Source organism: Aythya ferina (genome assembly GCF_964211825.1).
Source record: "Aythya ferina genome assembly, chromosome: 9".
Taxonomy (NCBI): Eukaryota; Metazoa; Chordata; class Aves; order Anseriformes; family Anatidae; genus Aythya; species Aythya ferina.
The window spans coordinates 13,178,351-13,196,768 of NC_140305.1; the positions used below are offsets into that span (position 1 = coordinate 13,178,351).

Here is an 18,418-nt window from a genome sequence, read left to right on the forward strand (position 1 = left end):
GGCGGGGCGGGGGGGCCCCGTCCTCCTCCTTCCTCCTCCTCCTCCTCCTCCTCCTCCTCCTGCTCCCTCCCCGCGGAGATGGTGCCGGGGCGCCGGGGCCCGGAGCACGGCGGCGGCGGGGGGCGGCGGGGCCGGCCCCTCTCTGCGGCGGCGGGGCCGTGCCGGTGGTGGTGGCGGTGGCGGCGGTGGGGCCCTCGCCGCCATCTCCTCCGCCTCCTGCCGCTGCTCCTGCTCCTGCTGCCCGCCGGCGCCGCCGGGCAGCTCGGCCCCGGTTTGGGCTCCGGGCCCCCGGCCTGGCCCCCCGCCGGCCCCGGGCCCAGCCTGAGCCTGTACCTGAGCGAGGAGGAGGTGCGGCGGCTGATCGGTGAGTGCGGCCCGGGCCGGGGCGGCGGGGGGCTGCGGGGCCTGGAGGGGACCTGGAGGGGAAAGGACGAGGGATCGGGGGGCTGTGGGGCTGGGCAGGGGGCTGTGGGGCTGGGGGTGGCGGATTTGGGGGACTGGGGGAGGATGGAAAGGGCTGGGGGAATGTGGGGGTCAGGAGGGGATGGTGGCGGTGGGGCTGGCCAGGTGTGGGGTGCCACGGGAGAGCTGGGGGGCATGGGCAGGACCCCAGGATTGAGGCTGTGTGGGGATCGGGGGGCTAAAGGGGAGGGGAGGTGCCTGGGCTCTCGTGCTGTGGTGGCGGGGGGCTGCCTAGGCTGGAGAGAGTGGGGGTGATGCGCCCTGGGAGCGGGGTGACCCCGCCGGAGATGAGCCGAGGCCCGGGATTTAATTAGCGCGGTGAGTGACATCGGGAGGGCAGAGAGGAGACCTGGCGATAATTGGGTGCGTGTGTGAAAGGAATCTTAATTTCCAGGCAGGCTGACAATTGCTGCGCGAGGACTTGGAGGCAGTTTGTGAAGTCCCCCATCTGGCCCGCTGCAGAAGGCTTTTCGTAGTAGCTTTGTGCTTGGAGAGTCTCTGATTTAAACAAAGATTTGTTTTCTGTGGGCTTTGGCTTGCTTAGGGTTGATGGATGGAGTCTCAGAACAAGTATGTTGGTATCCCCAGAGGTTTGTTTTTCAGTAGGTGTCCTATGGCTCTGTAAGCTGAAAAACAAAATCTAACAGCGGCTTATGACTTCCTTTGCATCAAATGGACAAAATAAAAATATCCCCAGTGAATTTGGGCTCTGTAAGCACGTAGCTGACTGCAGTCAGGGGACCCAGGGGGTGAATAACGCTGTAAACATTTTTTTCCCTTATGGCTTGCTCTGGCGATTAGCATTCTGCTGTCATCATTTTTACATCGCATGTGCTTGCTGCCAGATGCTCTGTTGCAGATAGAGGATAAAACAGTCAGGCTTGCTGTTTAGCTGAGTCTCTAAACAAGTAATTAATCTTGGAAATACTGAATGGTAAGGTTTGAGCTATCCAAAGTCTAGTGCCTGAAATGTGTCGTAGATGGACTTGCTCAGGCTTCAATTGGTCCACTACTGCAATTATTCATCATTAAGCATAACATGAGGAAGGAAGATATTTTTTTAAAGTTAAATTGCACCCCATAGTTTCCCTTATGGGCGTGCTAACATGGTTAATGTCACTTAGTGTTCAAGTTGTCTGTAGCTGTTTTACATCACTTAAAATATCTGCAATGAAATGATCTGTTCCGCAACCCCAAAGGCCTGGATAAACTGGAGTCTGCCATGGAAATAACAGGTTTCTAGTGCTCTGGAAGAAATATCAGTTTATAGATCCTGATGAACAGATTGCGTTTTTGGGGTATTCTGTCCTACGTACTAGCTGTCGCAGATAAGGTGTTGGGCATCTAGGCACAAATCTCGGGTACCTGCAGGTATTCCTCACGCAGAAGAAAGCCCAAAGGGACACAGATGCTTTGGTTCCAGTTCTTCACACTTCTGAAGACAAAACAATCTGCTCCTTTAAAATGTTCAGGTCTGTAGTATCTGTAGTGTGTTTACATCAAATTTATTGATAAAAATGCTCCCATCGGCGTGTGTGAGCTGCCCAAGTGAGCAGAGGTTTTCCAGATCCTGCAGCTTCTTTGAGGAAGCCAGTGGTTCAGTGGACACTGGGACAAGTCACAGTAGATAGGAAAATGACATCGCTTGTGCAAGTAAACTGTGAGGTTCACTGAAACTGCGACTATAAACATAAAAGCTAGTTTCTTGTATCTTTTGTTTCTAAACAAACTCAGTCCCTTGCTACTGTCTTGCTGTGGTTGAAGAGAAAACTCTGAGGTTCTCTGAAGTGCTAATAAACCCAAGTGTTAGACAGTTGCTACAGCCTGTGGTGTGTTTCCATGTTTCCCAATGTTGCTCCCGTGCTTGTTTAGATCCCAAACTTGATCAGGAACAAATGTAAGCACGCAAACATGTTAATTTGACCATAGGCTTTGATAGAGTGCATCCTCCCTGCAAAGCTGGAGCATCCTCAGCAGCTGGGGTAAGGTCTGCTGGTCCCACTGCTTGCCAGGTTGTACTGGCCTGGGGGAGCACTGCTCAGAAAGAGGAGTTCCGTGCCGTACTGAAACGCTCTTTGTGTTTTTAATTGAGATTGTAGCTCTTCTACGCAGAAGGTGAAGAAATATTGACTTAAGATTATTCGTGGCTGCTCTTTCTGTGAAGCAGAGGCAGCACAAATGGTATGGTTTACAGTGAGAACTGCCTGCTGCTTCCCTGGGCGTTTATGCCAGATTTCCACCGTTACTCCGTGTGATTCTGACCATGTGTCTGCCTCAAGATGAATCGTTTTGAAATCATCAGAACTTTACGTTTACAGACGAAAACTGGTGAAAACTGGCTCGTCTTGTTGTGTGAGATCGATTTGTATTTTGAAAAAGCTGCAGCATTCCCATGATCTGAAAGCAGGACTTGCTATATGGCAGGCAGATGCTCCCTCTGTCAGAAATATCTCTTTGCCGTTCCCGTGGAATTTGTTCTCAGACGTCCAAACTGTGAGCCTATGGGAAAGAAAAGCTGCGGTTTTCACATGTGCCGGGTGGCGATCCTGCCAGGCAGGGCTTGGCAGCGGGTGGGATGGAGGTAGGAAGAGATGGCAGAGGGTCAGGGCACAGCCTGAGCGGTGGCAGCAGCAGCCAGAGGTACGAAACTGGGGTGACGTGGGGTGATGTTTGCAGGGGAAAGCTGCCCACAGCACCACAACTCCTCTTAGGGACGTCTGCGAGCGCTGCCGGCGTGGTGCCCCGGAGCTTTTTGCAGTTGGTTTGTGTGGACGATGGCAGTTTATCTCTTTTTCCAGTTAGTGTGAATCCGTGCATAAAACTAAACGTACTGTTAGTCTGGCGAAGCAGCTTCCTCCACGTGCACGATGGCGCCGTGTGGTTGTAGCACTTCATTCTAGTGACTGGGCCATGGTGCTAACCACGCAGGGATGATGATGATAAATCAGTGCTGTATTTCAGGAGGTGCTCTGTGCTTTTAGTTAGTGACTTCCATTCAAATCCTCCCATGAAATCAGAATGTGGTATTCGTCTGCTGCAGTGCTTCATCACTTCTTCTTTACAGGGTTTGTGATAAAGGCACACGTATCCCTGCTTTGCAGATAACAAACCAAGATTTAGAAAGTAACGTCAAAAATAGCCATTAATATAGGTAGCCAGTTCTAATTATTAAGGAATTGATCAGATCTTTTAAAAGTTCATAGCGTTATTTAGCATTTAATGCATTCAGGGTGCATCTCTCTCAGACTTGAGTTTCAGCTGTGAGTTCCTGGCTGTTCTTCCTGTCCCTGCAGTATTTTTTATTCGTGGGCCGCAAACCTGTCAGCTGTGACACTGGTCTTGTGGATAGTCTTCCCGATAACACCGCTCTGGTTCTGGTTAGAGACGGGTCCAGCCTGAATATTAACAAGACTGAAGTCCTGTGGGGAAAAAAATACCACGTGGTCCTGTAATTAAAGCTATTGTAATGCATTTATATGAGGGGCTGTACTAAAGGGAGGGGGCTGATGTGATTGCAGGAGAATCTCTAAGTCAGAAGTCCTACAGCGTTTGCAGGGAGTTTGCAAAGTTACTCGCTTTGTCCTAGTTTCTTCTGGTTATTCATACTGAGTGTGGTGTGCTGTTGGTTTTGTTTGCTGTTGCTTAATTACAGAGTTAAATTAACATGCGACTTCTCTTACGTGTTCTAGAAATTCATTTGAAACCAGCATGCAGCTGCCTGAAAGGGGCTGTCTAGTTAAGTGAGGTGCAAAACTGATGCAAAATCTGTCACAGTGCCCCCTGCCCTGTCCCTGGGCACCACCACAAGGAGCCCGGCTCTGTCCTGCCCGCACCTCCCCGCAGGCACCCATGGGCACGGGTGGGCTCCCCCGGCCCTCCTCTGCTCCAGCCCCAGCTCCCGCAGCCTCTCCTTGCAGCAGGGGGGCTCCAGGCCCTCCAGCAGCTCAGTGGCCTTTTGCTGAACTGTCTCAGGTGGCTCCAGTTAACAGTGTGGAGCGGGTTTCTTAACGTTGCTCTTTGGGCAGCGAGCAAAAGGAACTCATCTGCAGCGCTTTGTGGTGTTTGCAGTGACCAGAGATCCTCTTGGAGAACTAACCCAGCAATAAAGGGACCTGAAAATCGGTGTGCTGGGATGTTAAAATTATTGGGACGTCCAAGTACCCATTTCCTGTGATTCGTGAAATGGTTCAGAGCCTTGGTCGAAGCCTGCTCACACCTTGTACACGATACCCAGGACAGAAACCACCCACCAGCGTGCCGCTGTCACTGCAGCCCAACGGATGAGCTGTCTGCTGAAGAGCGGGTGGCTGAGTACCCTGAGGTCCTGAAGCACGTGTCCGTGTGGTATGGGACCTGTAGCTCAGAATCTGGTTCTTTTGGGCAAACGTTCCTAAATCTTCATTTTCTACCTTTCAAGTGCTTGCCACTGAAGAACTGTAGATTTTTGCATGGTGTATGCAGAATGAGAAGGATTTTTTTTCACTTGAAATGAACTCAAAAGCTCACTGCAAGTGCACACCGCTAGCAGGAAAGCAAGCTTCTGCCCCGACGGATGCCGTGCACAAAACACTGAGCTGCTGCTGCTGGCCTCAAAGTGTGCTCGTGTGTGCTGCTGGAATGGATGCACCGGGTTAGGGTAACTATTTTATCACCTGTCCCTGGAAAGCCCTTTAGGTGATAGGTGCTTACGGATGGTTTTTCAGTGCTGTGGGTGGACGTCTCTCGAGCCCCCAGCAGGACGAGGGGTGGTGGGGCTGCGCGAGGCCGCGTGCAGCAACATCTGGCGTGTGGCGAGCTGCAGCAGGTTGGGACAAGTCGCTTGCATCACGGAGTTGAGCAATCTGTTTTCGGTTTGGAGCCCTCCAGTCTGCTTGGATGCTTGTCCGTCTGATTTACCGAGTACCACAGTTCATGTCAATATTGTTCTGAGGCTTATGAGAACAAGCTGCATTTGGAGTTCCTCTGCCTTTCTCCGTGCTGTTACCTCGCTGTTAATTTACTCAGCTCAAGCAGCGGACGGACGGCTTTTTCTTCAGAGATGTGAGCAGTCGCATAATGCCATGTTTGTACTGTTTACAAACCAGCAGAGGAATATGCTTTCATGAGTTGACAGTAGCCCGTGGAGGCAGCTTGTAGCCTGGGTGAGGACTGCCTGGAAATCCCTTGTTCTGCTGCCATTCCGAGGGCTGTTGGGCTGAGGGAGGGCCAGGTCTGAATTGCACTGATCTCCCCTGGATTGCTGCGGTGGGTTTCTGAGGCTGGGTTAGTCACATCAGCGTGTGTGCTGAGACTGGAGGATGCTGGAAACCATTTCGACTCCTGCGAGGCCCAGGTCTGTCCCGTGATAAATGTGTGTGGTTCCTGTAATGTTCATGTGTCGGGGCTTTGGGAGCAGTCTGACCTCTGAGCCTGCCAGGAAAACAAAATCCCAGAGCTGCGTTCCTCGCTCCTGTGGTTTTACACCTGCGTTCGGTTGGGCAGCGTCTTATTTCTCACCATTAATTGTTGGGCCTCTGAGCACGTGCTCTCCTTCTCCCTCTGGTTCGTGGGCAGAATGGGAACGAGAGAGGGGAAATGAAGGCGAAGAGCCAGCAAGAAGGGCTCACGGTGCTGGGAGGAAGGCAGAGACTGCCCTGAGCTGGAGGCAGTTCCTCTAGTAAAGCAGCGTGCACTTACAGTTGTACCTCAGGATGCAGCTGTGAAGGCAAGGAGGCTGAAGCTCATTTAATCAGATGCGCCTCAAGAATTAAAGTTTTTTTTTTCTTTTTTTTTTTTTTTCCTGAATGGCAGCAGCACCAGCAGATCCTGTGTAGGAATGAATGCTGACGCTCCCTGCGAATGCCTTGTGGCGGTACAAAGGGCGCGATGGCAGAGGCTTCAAACGCATTATTCCTCTTCCAGCTCTGCCTTTGTCCTTCTTTCAAGCGGATAACTCACATATTTGCCCTGACCGCTCTGGAGATCTGGGAGCAGAAGCAACAGCATGAAACTAATGCGATGCTTTAGAATTGCGCTGCCACTTACCGGGTGTTGAATGGCCGTAATTAAATTAACCAGTATATTGATTTCACCATGCTGCTTGGGAAAGATAAGGGCAGTAACGTAAGCGCTGGGGCTGCTGCTGGTCGGCTTGAGAAGCTGTAGCCGTGATGCCAGGGCTAGCACGGTGAGTTCGAGGAGGTTGGTGAGCCAAAAGTGCTTGTCCTCTGAGACGTGCTGGCCTTTAGGAAGCTACTTGGTGGCCTTGTGGAGTAATTCCTTATAAAATGAAAGCTGCAGAGCTTTAATTTTTCTTCTGAGTAGAGAGGTCACCATGGAGGTGAAGGGACCTGTTTAGGTTTGGGTGGAGTTTGGTGGTGTTTCAGCCAAGTCATGGCGTTGTGTCGAAACCTTCCCAAGTGCCTGAACAGGCATAGAGGCTAATTTGTCCCTTCGGCAGTGCTGTCAGTCACGGAATTAAAGCAGGAGTCTCAAAGTCAACGGACCTGATGCATTGAGGAAGGGCTCTGTGTGTGTGTTATGTTTTTTATAACTTCTACTCAGCTGGGTACTCCTTCCTGAGCTCCTTGTGCCCGTGTGGCTGCTGGTTGGGACACCGCTCAGAAGGTGCCAGTACTGCTGAGCTGGAGTGCTTGTCCTGCTGGGATCACTGTCAGCAGGGGGATGGATGAATCCAACTAAAAGGAAAAAAAAAAAAGTGGCACAGCTTCTGTGGGTAGGTGACACCAGAATATTGCAAACACACGCTGCTCGTGAGTCCAAGTGACTCATGGCGTATCTTGGTTAGGTGGTTACCTTTTGGCCAGGAGGATTACAGCAAAACAATCCTAAAGGGTTTGTGACACCTGTGAGTGTTTCACTTGAAGCTGTTTATGTCAAGACACCTTCTGTCGCACACTGGCAGTTCATGAGCGTGGGACCTTTTTTCCTGTTATCTAGTCCCAGTGGTGCCTTTCCTTCTAATTCAAAAGGAACAAATGAAACACATGGAACTTCTTGATACAATGATGATATCTGGGATGTTTGCCATTACTAACAATTTACTTTTTTATTTCATAAATGTGCCTAGCTACTGTGTGCTAACAATCAAGTTGTACATAATTTAATCATAAAGCAAACTTTACTGAGCAAATCAGAGTGCCCTCTGTCACCTCCAGCCCTGTCTCTGCACCATTCTTATCCCAGCCTTCCCACTTACCCTCGCCTGCTGCTTCGGGTACTAGATACGTAGGTTCCTGGTACCAATTTTTGCGTGCCTTCAAGTATCTCAGTGCCGTGCTTCTCTTCAGCATCTCTATTTTGGACTCAACCCTTCAGGTAACTCACGTGCACTGACCTGGCAAAGCCACTTCTGGTTGAGAGGTGCCACCACCTTTTCTTTTCCTTTTAAGTTTCAAACGAGCAAATTTCATTTTTAAGTGTTCTCAGGACAGTTTACTTGTATTCTACTGCATTTTTTTTTTTTTTGCAGTTAAGGACAGTGTGGTCTTCTAACCCTTTTCTCAGCTGTCTTTGTAGCCTATCTGTCAGAAAAATGAAGATTTTTCTCTAAGTGAAGGAAGAAAGAATAAGCAGACAGGCTGCTGGGGTGGAGTTGTTGCTATTGTTCAGAGACAAACAGCAGGGTAAGCAGCTGGGCATTAGGAGCCTTCAGCGTCTTATGGTGTAGATTAAGTTAAATATTGCCAACCTCATTCTGGATAATAGAAAGGTTGGGGTGGGGAAGAGGCCTTTTAGAGATCATCTCGTCCAACTTGCTTTTACTTCAGCAAGTGCCATCTCCACGGGGAGGCTTCCTGTTGAAGGTCTGCTCCGTGACGTCTACAAATGCCTTTCGGTGAGAAAAATGTTGTTTGCCGGTGTGCTGAACTTGCAAATTCAGCATCTGTAAGGTGAGTTGCATCAATTAGGTGAAAACAGCATCAGGAGGGTACATTGTGGGTGATCTGTCAGTGAATATTTGTCAGGAGTTAATGAGAGCTCTCAGCTAAGGGTTTTCCTTCCTGTTTGCTAGCTGCTGTGAAATTTCCTCCTCAGATCCCCTGCTATGGAGTCTCGGTTGGTTTTCAAGGATGCAGTCATACCTTGAAGTTCTGGAAAATAATTCCTTAGGTTGAAAGCCTTGCCTACTGTCTGGCATCTCCTGCTGGTGAAAAGTTAGCTCTGCAGAGGTGTACCAGCCCTTTGTGTAAATAACCAGTCTGTACGCTTTCTGCTCCGGCCAGGCACAGAGCAGTTGTGCTGTTGGCAGTGGGGCGTATGCCTCTGCTGGGAGAGGTTTTCTGGCCAGGTAAGAATGGATTTCAGTCTGGAGCCTCACCAGCCACCACGCTACACGAGCAAGCTGATGTAGAGCACCTGCAGAAAGAATTTGCCTGTTTCAGGATGCTTTGCTGACGTGTCAAGCCATGAATTTACTTCTGACCTTTTCTGTGCACTTGATACTTTTTTTTTTTTTTTTCCCCAAGGTGTGTGGTACTGGGTTAGAAGATGCTCCTTTCTAGCAAAGCACAGACTGAAAGGTTAGAAAAATGGTTTAAAGAGCTCTTGGGTGAGACAGAGATGCACAAAGGCAATGAACTATGCAGAGGTGGGAAGCTGTTTAAAGAAAAAGTGTGTGGGGGAGGATTCTTCTGTCTTGTTCTCCCAAGTCTCAGGGCTTAGGGGAAGGGCTATTCAATAGTCAGGGAAGGAAAGTTTCTAAGCAAAAGTTAAAAAATGTATTGCTGAGCACTGGCAGGTTTCTGCCTGCTGGTTTGTTTTCCAAGTTTGCCACTGCACCATGTCCCTTGGCTTTCTTTAGCACCTGGGTTATGAAAGCAAAAGCTGCTGCTTCCTCATATTCATACTGAGGTTTTACTCTTTTCCTACTGGCATGTTGGTCATCAGTCATCCTTCCCAGGGCCTTGTGACCCACTCAATGTTTAAAAGCAAATATTTCCGCCCAAATTCCCAACTGGCAGCCATAACTGGCAGGTTGTGTCATCGTGGAGAACTAAAAATGCAGTAGGAGGTCTTCATCTGTTGCTCGTTTTATTAAAAATCTGCTTTTGTTGTTGGGTATGCTGGCTGTGTGCAAATAGGATGTAAGGACCATTTATATTTTCAGATGTTTAGTGTTACATTTCCAATAGTTCACTGTTTTCTAAATGAAACTGATGCATATGGAATTTGTGTTTGATTTCCTTGGTTTTTAACTCCCAGTTGTGTTTTCAGCCTTGTGTATGTTGATTGCCGAGCGGAACTAATTAAATACATTCAAATTAGGAAGGCTCGCTCTGGGAAAGCGCTCTCTTTTACCCTACAAAAGAAGTCTCTGTTGCCAAGCGCTGATTTTTAATTTTACAGCCTTGTTTTCATGTGCTTAGCCTGGTGTATTAAAATATCAGAAGTCTTTCAGCACGTATGTGTGGAACCTTCTGTGGAAGTCACCAGCAAGGCTTAGGATCTGAGGCGGGCGTTTCAAGCTTTGGGTGCATTTATAATGAGTGAAGATGAGCAGAGGGGACAGAACTATATGGTACCTTCCCTCAACAAACTCAGTTGCTCAGTGCTGGGAAAAACCTTTGCTTTTAAGGCGTAGCTTGCACGGACCAGGGCAGTGGATGATGGTGAAAGGATGTTGAAGCCTGAGGTTCTTCGTCTCCCGTGGATGTTCATCCTGGAGCACACGTCCCTGCTCTGCTCAGAGGCTGACCCGGATGAGATCCTCAGGAGACGAGCTATCATTCTCTGGAGCACATGAAGCCCTGGAGAAATGCAGCATCTACACAAAACTAGGAAGTTGTTTCACCGTGCAGCTCTTTCCAATTAGTTTATTTTGGTGCCTGTGAGTCAGGAGCAAGAGTGGCTTGCTTTGTGATGGCTGCAGTGATTTTTGCATCACGCTGCAGAGATTTCTCAGCTGTTTATGTTTCTTCATGAAAAGAAGAGTTTCTTCATAAACTCTTACAAATTACAGACTAGCATATTGAGAAAATTGGCATTTATTTCAATCATTTGTGTACGCAGACAGGAGTCTACCAGAGGGCTGGGTAGGCAGCTGGGAGGGCCAGTTGTGTCAGCTGTTGTTACCAGACTGCTCTTACTGGGATGCTTCTTATTGCAATATGAGTATGAGCTCTAGTCTAACAGCAGTCTGCCTAACTCTTGTGCTGCACATTTGTTTTAAGTCTCTCATTTTTTTATTTTTTTTTTTATTTTTTTTTTTTTTTAGACAGGGTATTTGAGAATTGCAGTGGGATGATTTGAGGTCTGCTGCTTGGGGTTTTATCCAAAACAGGCTCTTCTTTAAGGAAAACGTGTTACTACTAGTGCGTGTTGTAGGACAGATTTGCTTCATGAGAATAAAGTCTAATTTTTCCCATGCTGGTAGAGGCAAGCTTCTTTTGTATATTGTGCTAAAAAAAAAAAAAAAAAAAAAAAGAGAAGAAGACTTGAAGCTAGACTGCTTTTGCACAAGGGCGTTTGAAAAGAAGTGTTTTGTTAGGCTGCTAGACTGACATGATCCAATTTTGTAGTGAACACAAGGGCTGCCCAGCATCTTTTGCATTTGGGAAGGAAAATCAGCCTCTCCCCTTCCTTTCTGAGCTTCTTCAGATGTTTTGTTATGTTAAACAGCGAGAAGAATGACACTTTCTCTGTGGTGCTGCTTAAATTCACCTTTTTGTCTGTGCTCAAGTTTAATTTATTCTTTCAAGCTTGTGCCCAAGGCTGGCGGGGTACGAAGTTGTGGAAGTCCATAATGAAATTTAGGGGTTGCCTGGGTAAAAGGGTGTCGCTTTTGCCTTGAAATGAAAGCAAAGCATTGGTCTTACAGCTCACGTGAGCTGGTGTAGGTTAGTCAGGTCCCAGTAATGAGAAACTAGATCCCTTGGTATTGTGCACATGGGCTTGTTCAAGGACGCTTGCCAAAGCACAACCGCAGCCGATGTTTTAAGTTGTTCACCGATGGCCGATGTACTGCTTAACCCAACGGAGGCATCCCCGCCAAGCTGCCTTTCCTCCCCTGCAGTTTGTAACCCAACAATTTTTGGTATTTCTTTTTAAGGTTCTCCTCCCTTTTCTTTAAGTTTTACTACTTTGGCTAGAAAATCATTATTGAAGAGCTTCCCATGTTCTGTAGTGGTTTGTAATGCATCCTGTTATTTCTTCTACAGCCTTTTTCTCCTTTTATCACTGCATATTGCAAAAACATACCAATTTAGGCTTGTTCCAGGAGGTTCTGTGTGCTCTGGTGTATTTGCCCTACTTAGGATGTGAGGTGGAGAGAGAGTTTAACATAGGAGGAGCCTGTCATCTGGCAGAATTACATTTATTTTTTCCAAATGGTGTCAGTCAGTATGATTTCATGGAGCATTATTACTTTGTTAGGCATTATTGAAATCTTAGGTACTTGGAAAACTAATCTTTCTTTCTTCCTTTCCCCAGCAACCTGCTACCTAGGCTGTTTATGTCTTACACTGCTACTGTGCTTGAAAGAGACTTACACATTAAAAAAGCAAACATCAAAAATTGAGATTGCAGGTTTGGATTCTAAGCATGGTTTGGAGAAGGGGGGGAAAAAACCTTTATCTGGATAAGGTCACAGTAACGTTTTAGCATAAGCTCTAGGTTACTGTTGCTGCAGTCTTGCCCTTCATTTGTGGTGCTTCTGAGCATCCTCACTAACTCAGGGAGCTAAACTGACTGAGAAGTGTTCCCCTGTGGTGTTTTTGTTGTTGTCTTGAACCTGCATCAGCTTTTTGCCAGCTTTACTTCCTGAACTTGGCTTGCTGAAGGTTTAAATGTTGCATGTAGATGCAAGTATGTGTGTCTGAATTAAAAAAAAAAAGGTGAAATGCAGAATAAAGGCAATTCTGAATTAAATAAACTGTCATGGTAATGGAGCCTCAAGAGTTTCCTGCAAACTCCTAAATCAGTTTTAATGGCCCGCACAGTTTCACCACGTGTAAAAAGGTAGGTAGATAACTAAGAACAAAAATCCTAACTGCACAGGAGTGGTTCACAGCCAGTACTCAACATAACCAAACCTATTTGACTCCTCAGTGAGGCTGAGCGTTGTCCTCTTCATCCGAATTTGTGGGAAGAGAGGAGCTGGAAGCAACTCACCCAAGGAGTTTGCTGTGGTGTCCTCACACGGGGTGGCTGCTGGGGCCTGGCAGGCTGTGCCACGTGGCTTTTTCTTGGAGAGAAAAGAACCTGTGCAACTCATGTGGAGTGAGATTGTTCCTGTGTATTTATCTGTTTCAGCATTTGGACGTGAATTTATCCATCTTCATAGAAGTCCAGTGAGACAGGCAGATTTCTGTTTAAGAATTAAGAGCTGTACTAGAAAACCTCTTAAATTATTTTTATTTGCCAGCATTTTAATTGGAGCATAATTTTTTTGAAGCAATAAAATTTGACATTGATTCTCATGCTGCTCTTAAATAATGCTTTTATACTCATGTAATCAACATCACTTGTTAGTATCTAGCTTTTTATGGAAGTACAGGCATTAAAACACTAGCGGTCTATATAATGAAATTACTCAATATTGTAGCGTGCTCCCTCTATTAAAGCTTAAAGATGTAATTGATCTGCTGCAGGGTAACTTGGTTTTGTACACCCTTAGATCGCGTTGCACATCAAGATATTTGTTTGCTGGCTTCAGTTAAAGGAGCCTTGTCCGTGACTTTTATAAAGGCCAACTTTTATAATGTCTGCTTTTATTGCTGTGCACGTGTTCATTTCCTATAATCAGTTTCTCTACAAGGGTTATATCAAAACAGGGACTGTCACCTTGAAAATCTCATGATGTTACAAGTTCTGAACCATCGTTTTCTTGAACCCCAAATCATTGGCAAGACCCTTTATCAGCGAGAGAAGGCGGCTTTATTCTGAAAGCAATTTCATTGTTCCACTGCGTTGTTTCACCTGCTAATTCTTTTGTCCTTGTAATTTATTGGAGTAACTTGTACGTACTGGGTTTAATATAAATACTTTTGTTTAATCAGTTTATGCCTGTAAATTTTCCCATTGTTCAGATCTAACAGCAAGTATCAGATAGTTGTCAGCTCTTTCACACACACCTGTCCATGTTGTCTACGTCTGATGCAGGTTTCATGTATATGGGTATGTGCACATAGAAATTAGGTGGGTCAGTTCTTTGGAAAGTTCTCATTCTCTTTTAATTTTGGTTCAAGGTAGGTGTGTGCTTGTCCCCCCCCCTCCTCTGTGTTTTGCTGGTGGATGCGCTCTTGTAATTCTCATTAATTCTTGAGTGGAAAAATTGACAAATTGGAGAGATGAGGTTTTACCTTTACTTATATATATAACTTAACACTGTCTCAGGCTGACTATAGGCAGCACATAAAGGATCACATGCGTCTTTTCCTGTTCAGGATCTTGTTTGAGTGTGTGCCTCCTTCGGACCTCTCCGTTCGGTGGATGCATTTTGTACATCCAGTCTCTAGGGTTCTCCCCCTCTGCGTCTGTGGTTCTATACCCTTAGGTTTTGGTTGTGTTTCAGGATGTTAATGAGCCAGCAGGGTATAAAAGTGGTTAACAGTAACAAGAAGGAAGAAGAATGTCTTGGCTGTATTTCTGTGTCTTGTGAAAGCAAGGTCGATTAAATCAAGTGCTGGAATAAGCAAGCACTTAGCACTCTGCCCTGATCTGTGCTCCGTTTTTGCACAAAACAGGAAGAATTATTTCTCTTAAGCTAATTCTCCCTTTCATCAAATGCAGCATGTCTACACAGTTTGTTCTATTTCTTAAGAAAGAAAAAAAAACAAAACACAGAAATCACCACCACCAAAACATACAACCTTTTGTACTTCCCGAAATTCTTGGAATAACTTCAGGGTGCCTTAAACGCTGTCTTGTTGGAGTGGTAGCCTCTCCGGTTTTCTTGACTATCTAGCCATAATAAAAATAGCTCCATTATTTATGTTCCCCATCGTACTGTGAAGATTTTAATTGAACTCTGTTCCTGCTGCGTAGCTCCTGCTTGGGGCATGCACCTGTGTCTGATGTGCTCGGCTGTTCTCTTACTGTGTCAGCGTTTTGCTGGGCATGGGTAGCATTGAACAGGGAGCAGTGGAAGAAGATGCCTCGAGATGAGACAAGATGGTGTTGATTACAAACAGTATTGTTTTGGCCTGAGAATATGGAGCTGACAATTAATTAAGCAGCTGTAGGGAGTGGGGCTAATTTGTAGTGGCGGCTTTGCCACTAATTGCTGATGACACCCAGGGCAGGCTGTAGGGTCCTACCCTGTGTTCATTGTGTCCTTGGAATATATGCAGTGAAAGATAACGGGATAACGGCGGCTTCAGGATGTTTAATATCAGAATATGCTTTTTTTTTTTTTTTTTTTTTTTTCCAAAAAATGCACTTTAATATTCTGTAGTAAATAGCTCTGTGGGTCTTTCAGTTTTCTAGGTTTACTGAAATGTTCAGAAAGCAAACAGTAGACATTGAACATTAGTATTACTTAGTGTACAAATGTCATTTCTCATTACGTGCTTTGTGTTTCCAGTGCAATTGCCTTGAAGTTGACTCCATTGTGCATGTTTGTCAGCCTCAGTGGTTTGGAGGGTGCTCAAGAAATGGGCTATTCCAGGAGCAATTACCTACAATTAAAGAGTTGATAATCCAAAGCAGTTTGTTTTGAGGGTACACAGTTGTAAATAAGAGCAAAATCGGACATGTGATTCCCAGCAGCAGACAGAGGTTCATTCATGAGGGTCTGTAAAGATCCTAGTGGAGTAAGGGCTCTTTTGGAGGTAGTGCATCGTGTGAAAAGTCTTGTTTCCTTCCACCACATTCCAGCTTCTACCTGTTTATTAGGCTGCGGCATCTCTGTGAAATTGTTGCTTTCCCAGGAGTTTGAAGCACTCTGACATGTGAGCACTGATCTCCAAACCTGCAATTGCATTTATGGACGTGAGGAAGTATGTGCTTAAACATCCAAGCAGTGAGTGGAGCTGGTGGTACTGAGAGCTGCTTTGTTGTGGTGTGGTGCTGCTGGATCTGTCCTGCTCTCTTACTGCTTTCCTTGTTTGTTTTGCTCTTATTACAGGTCTCGATGCAGAGTTATCTTATGTGAGGAATGATGTTGTTAATCATTACGCATTGTCCTTCAATCTCTTAATACCCAGCGAGACCAACAATCTTCACTTCAGTTGGCATGCTAAATCCAAGGTAAGCAGGCATAATTTGTGTTTGAGTATTTGCTGCATGATTCGCTTAGTGAATACCTGCTACTATAATTGCGTTTTTTTCTTTGCAAAAAATAGCATCTGGTAGTACAAAAGAAATGAACTAAGAAGCTAAAATAATAATTACGTGATTGCAGACAATAAATTAAAATACTCTATATCCAAAACATCCCTCTCTTCTTTTAGAAAGGGTAAGCACTTCTTTTGAAATATGTTATACTTCTTGCTTCGGAATAGACAGATAGACAAGCTCCTGGCTCTGTAATATCATCTGGTGGTGAATTGAACACACAGAAGTGGCAGCCATGAACTAAAGCCTCTGGAAATCAGATGCAGAGCACTTGTATTTTAGAGTTTTCCGGAAACAAATGCTTGGAGATGAGGAGAATCTATAAAAGTAGCATCTAGTATGTTATTATTTGAGTCTCAATTAAATGGAAGGGGATTTTCACTTTGCTTAATCACCATATTTGGGGCATGCAGTAACAGCTGTCATAAGATTGCATATGCTTTTACATTTCGAAGGATTTTCAGTTACTTATTTTTGTAAATGAAATGATCTGTTTAGTCTCTGCCAGACGTTTGTTCATTTTTTAAACTCAAGCAATAATTGTTCTGCTCTTAAACAATAAAGACTGCGATAAAGCAAGTAATGTTTAACAGCTCTACCAATGCAAATTCTAAAGACTGCTTCTGCCAGTGTTCTTTCCTCTGAGGTGTAACTTCTTACAAGATGTGAATTTTGGCCCACAGAATTATTGCAGACAATGCAAGCCAGCCCTTCTACTTCATACCACATTCCACTTTCACAGACATTTCAGTCACTTGCCATTTGAATAAGACCTTTGAAGGAGTTTCCTTGTTACTAACAGCTTCAGCTAAGAGCTACGTGCATTGCTGTGCCTGCCCTGAGTTTCCTTGTCCCATCTGTGAGTTTTGAATAGAATTTTTTTACAGAATCACAGAATGGTTGAGATTGGAAGGGACTCCTGGGGTCCATCTGGTCCAACCCCTGATTAAGAAGGGCCAGCCAAAGCAGGTTGTTGCCCATGGCCATGTCCAGAAGCCTTCTGAAGACCTCGAAGGTGAAGACTTCACAACCTCTTTGGGCAATCTGTTCCCCCTGCACAGTCCGAAAGTGCTTCCCGATGTTTACAGAGAACCTCTCGTGTTCCAGTTTGTGCCCCTTGTCCTGGCACTGGGCGCCACTGAACAGAGCCTGGCTCTGTCCTCATTGCACCCTCTCTTCAGGTATTTATGTACGTTGGTGAGATTTTCCCGAACATCCTTTTCTTTAGGCTGAAGTCCCAGCACTCTCAGCCTCTTCTCACAGGAAAGGTGCTCCAGTCCCTCCAGCATCTTGGTGGCCCTTTCTTGGACTTTCTCCAGTGCGTCCAGGTCTTTCTTGTCCTTGGGGGGCAGAACTGGACACGGTACCCGAGGTGTGGCCTTACCAATGCTGAGTAGAGCAGAAGGACCACTGCTGGTGATACTTTGCCTAATATATAGCCAAGAATACCATTAGTCTTCTTGGTGGCAAGGGCACGTTGCTGACTTACATTCAACTTGGTCTCCACCAGGACCTCCAGGTCCTTTTCTGCAGGCCACCCAGACGGAAAGCAGCTCTGGAGTTGTTCCTGCCCAGGGGCAGCACTCTGCATTTCTCCTTGTTGAACGCCCCAAGGTTTTTGTCAGCCCACCTCTCCAGCCTGTCAAGGACAGATGGCTGCATGGCCTGCTGGTGGGGTAGTTTTGTGCCCTCTGTGAATTACCAGAGGGTGCACTCTACCCCATCATCCAGGTCAGTCCCCCATTATCGACCCCTGGGGGTACTCTGCTCAGTACTGGCCTCCAGCTTGATTTTGCACCATGACCCTCTGGATCTGGCCCTTTAGCTACTTTTCCATGCACCTCACTGTCTGCTCAACAGCCATACTTCAACAGCTTCTCTACAAAAATCTTATGGGGAACACTGTCCAAGACCTTGCTGAACTCCAGGAAGACAACATCCACTTCTCCCTCCTCATCCATCTGGCTGTTCGTTTCATTACAGAAGCCAAGTTCCCCTTGGTGAATCTTTGTGACTCCTCCTGATGATGTCCTTGCTTTTGTCTTTTGCACATGTGTAGGTAGCCCTGCTTCAATTACTGTGATTGCACCACTTGACATCTTCAGTGCTAAATTTTGTAGGATTGGCATATTGCCATTTCTAGGAGTATGGGAACTGGGTTACGTTTCTACTGTTAGCATCTTGATTGAAAATTCAGTTTCCTGTAGCTTGCTAATATAAATGTATTCTATGACCTCTTGAGAAAGGGGAAAAAGGAAGCTGACATGCAGAGTCAAATGGAATTAGTTCAGCTGAGTCTGGAGGGTTAGGGTGAGTTTCCAACAGGAACGTGTAACTCAGCTACAGTAGGTCCTGTGCGTAATGAATGACCATTTGTGGAATCAACTTCTTCAAGTGAAAACAGAATTTCGACTTCAGGTGAAGATGTTTTTTAAGCAATTTCAGCTGTGTAGTTTATAAAACTGACTAAAGGAGTGGGATTTTTTTTGAATTCCTGTGGTGTTAACAAATTGCCTTTTGAACAAGCAAGCGTAAAAATATCATTGAGCGAGGTTAGTGGTTTTATTTATTTATTTTTTCATACTGTGATTTAATTTCTGACCCAAATTTTTGAAATTATTTCAAGAATGGCTTTTCTTTTGGCTTTCTTAATTTGAACCATCAAGAGTCTGATATTTAG

The 18,418-nt window shown here is 46.0% G+C and overlaps 1 protein-coding gene across 2 annotated transcripts in view; it reads left to right on the forward strand.

Moving 5' to 3' along the window:
• RYK (receptor like tyrosine kinase) overlaps positions 1-18,418 on the forward strand; it is a 55,074-nt gene continuing 36,656 nt past the window's right edge. The window contains exons 1-2 of one of the 2 annotated variants that reach the window (XM_084529653.1): positions 1-364; positions 15,530-15,651. In XM_084529653.1, the coding sequence (XP_084385779.1) occupies positions 79-364; positions 15,530-15,651 (408 nt within the window). In that variant the 5' untranslated portion in view covers positions 1-78. The remainder of the gene's footprint in view (positions 365-15,529; positions 15,652-18,418) is intronic. The other variant, XM_084529654.1, reaches the window with a different exon arrangement.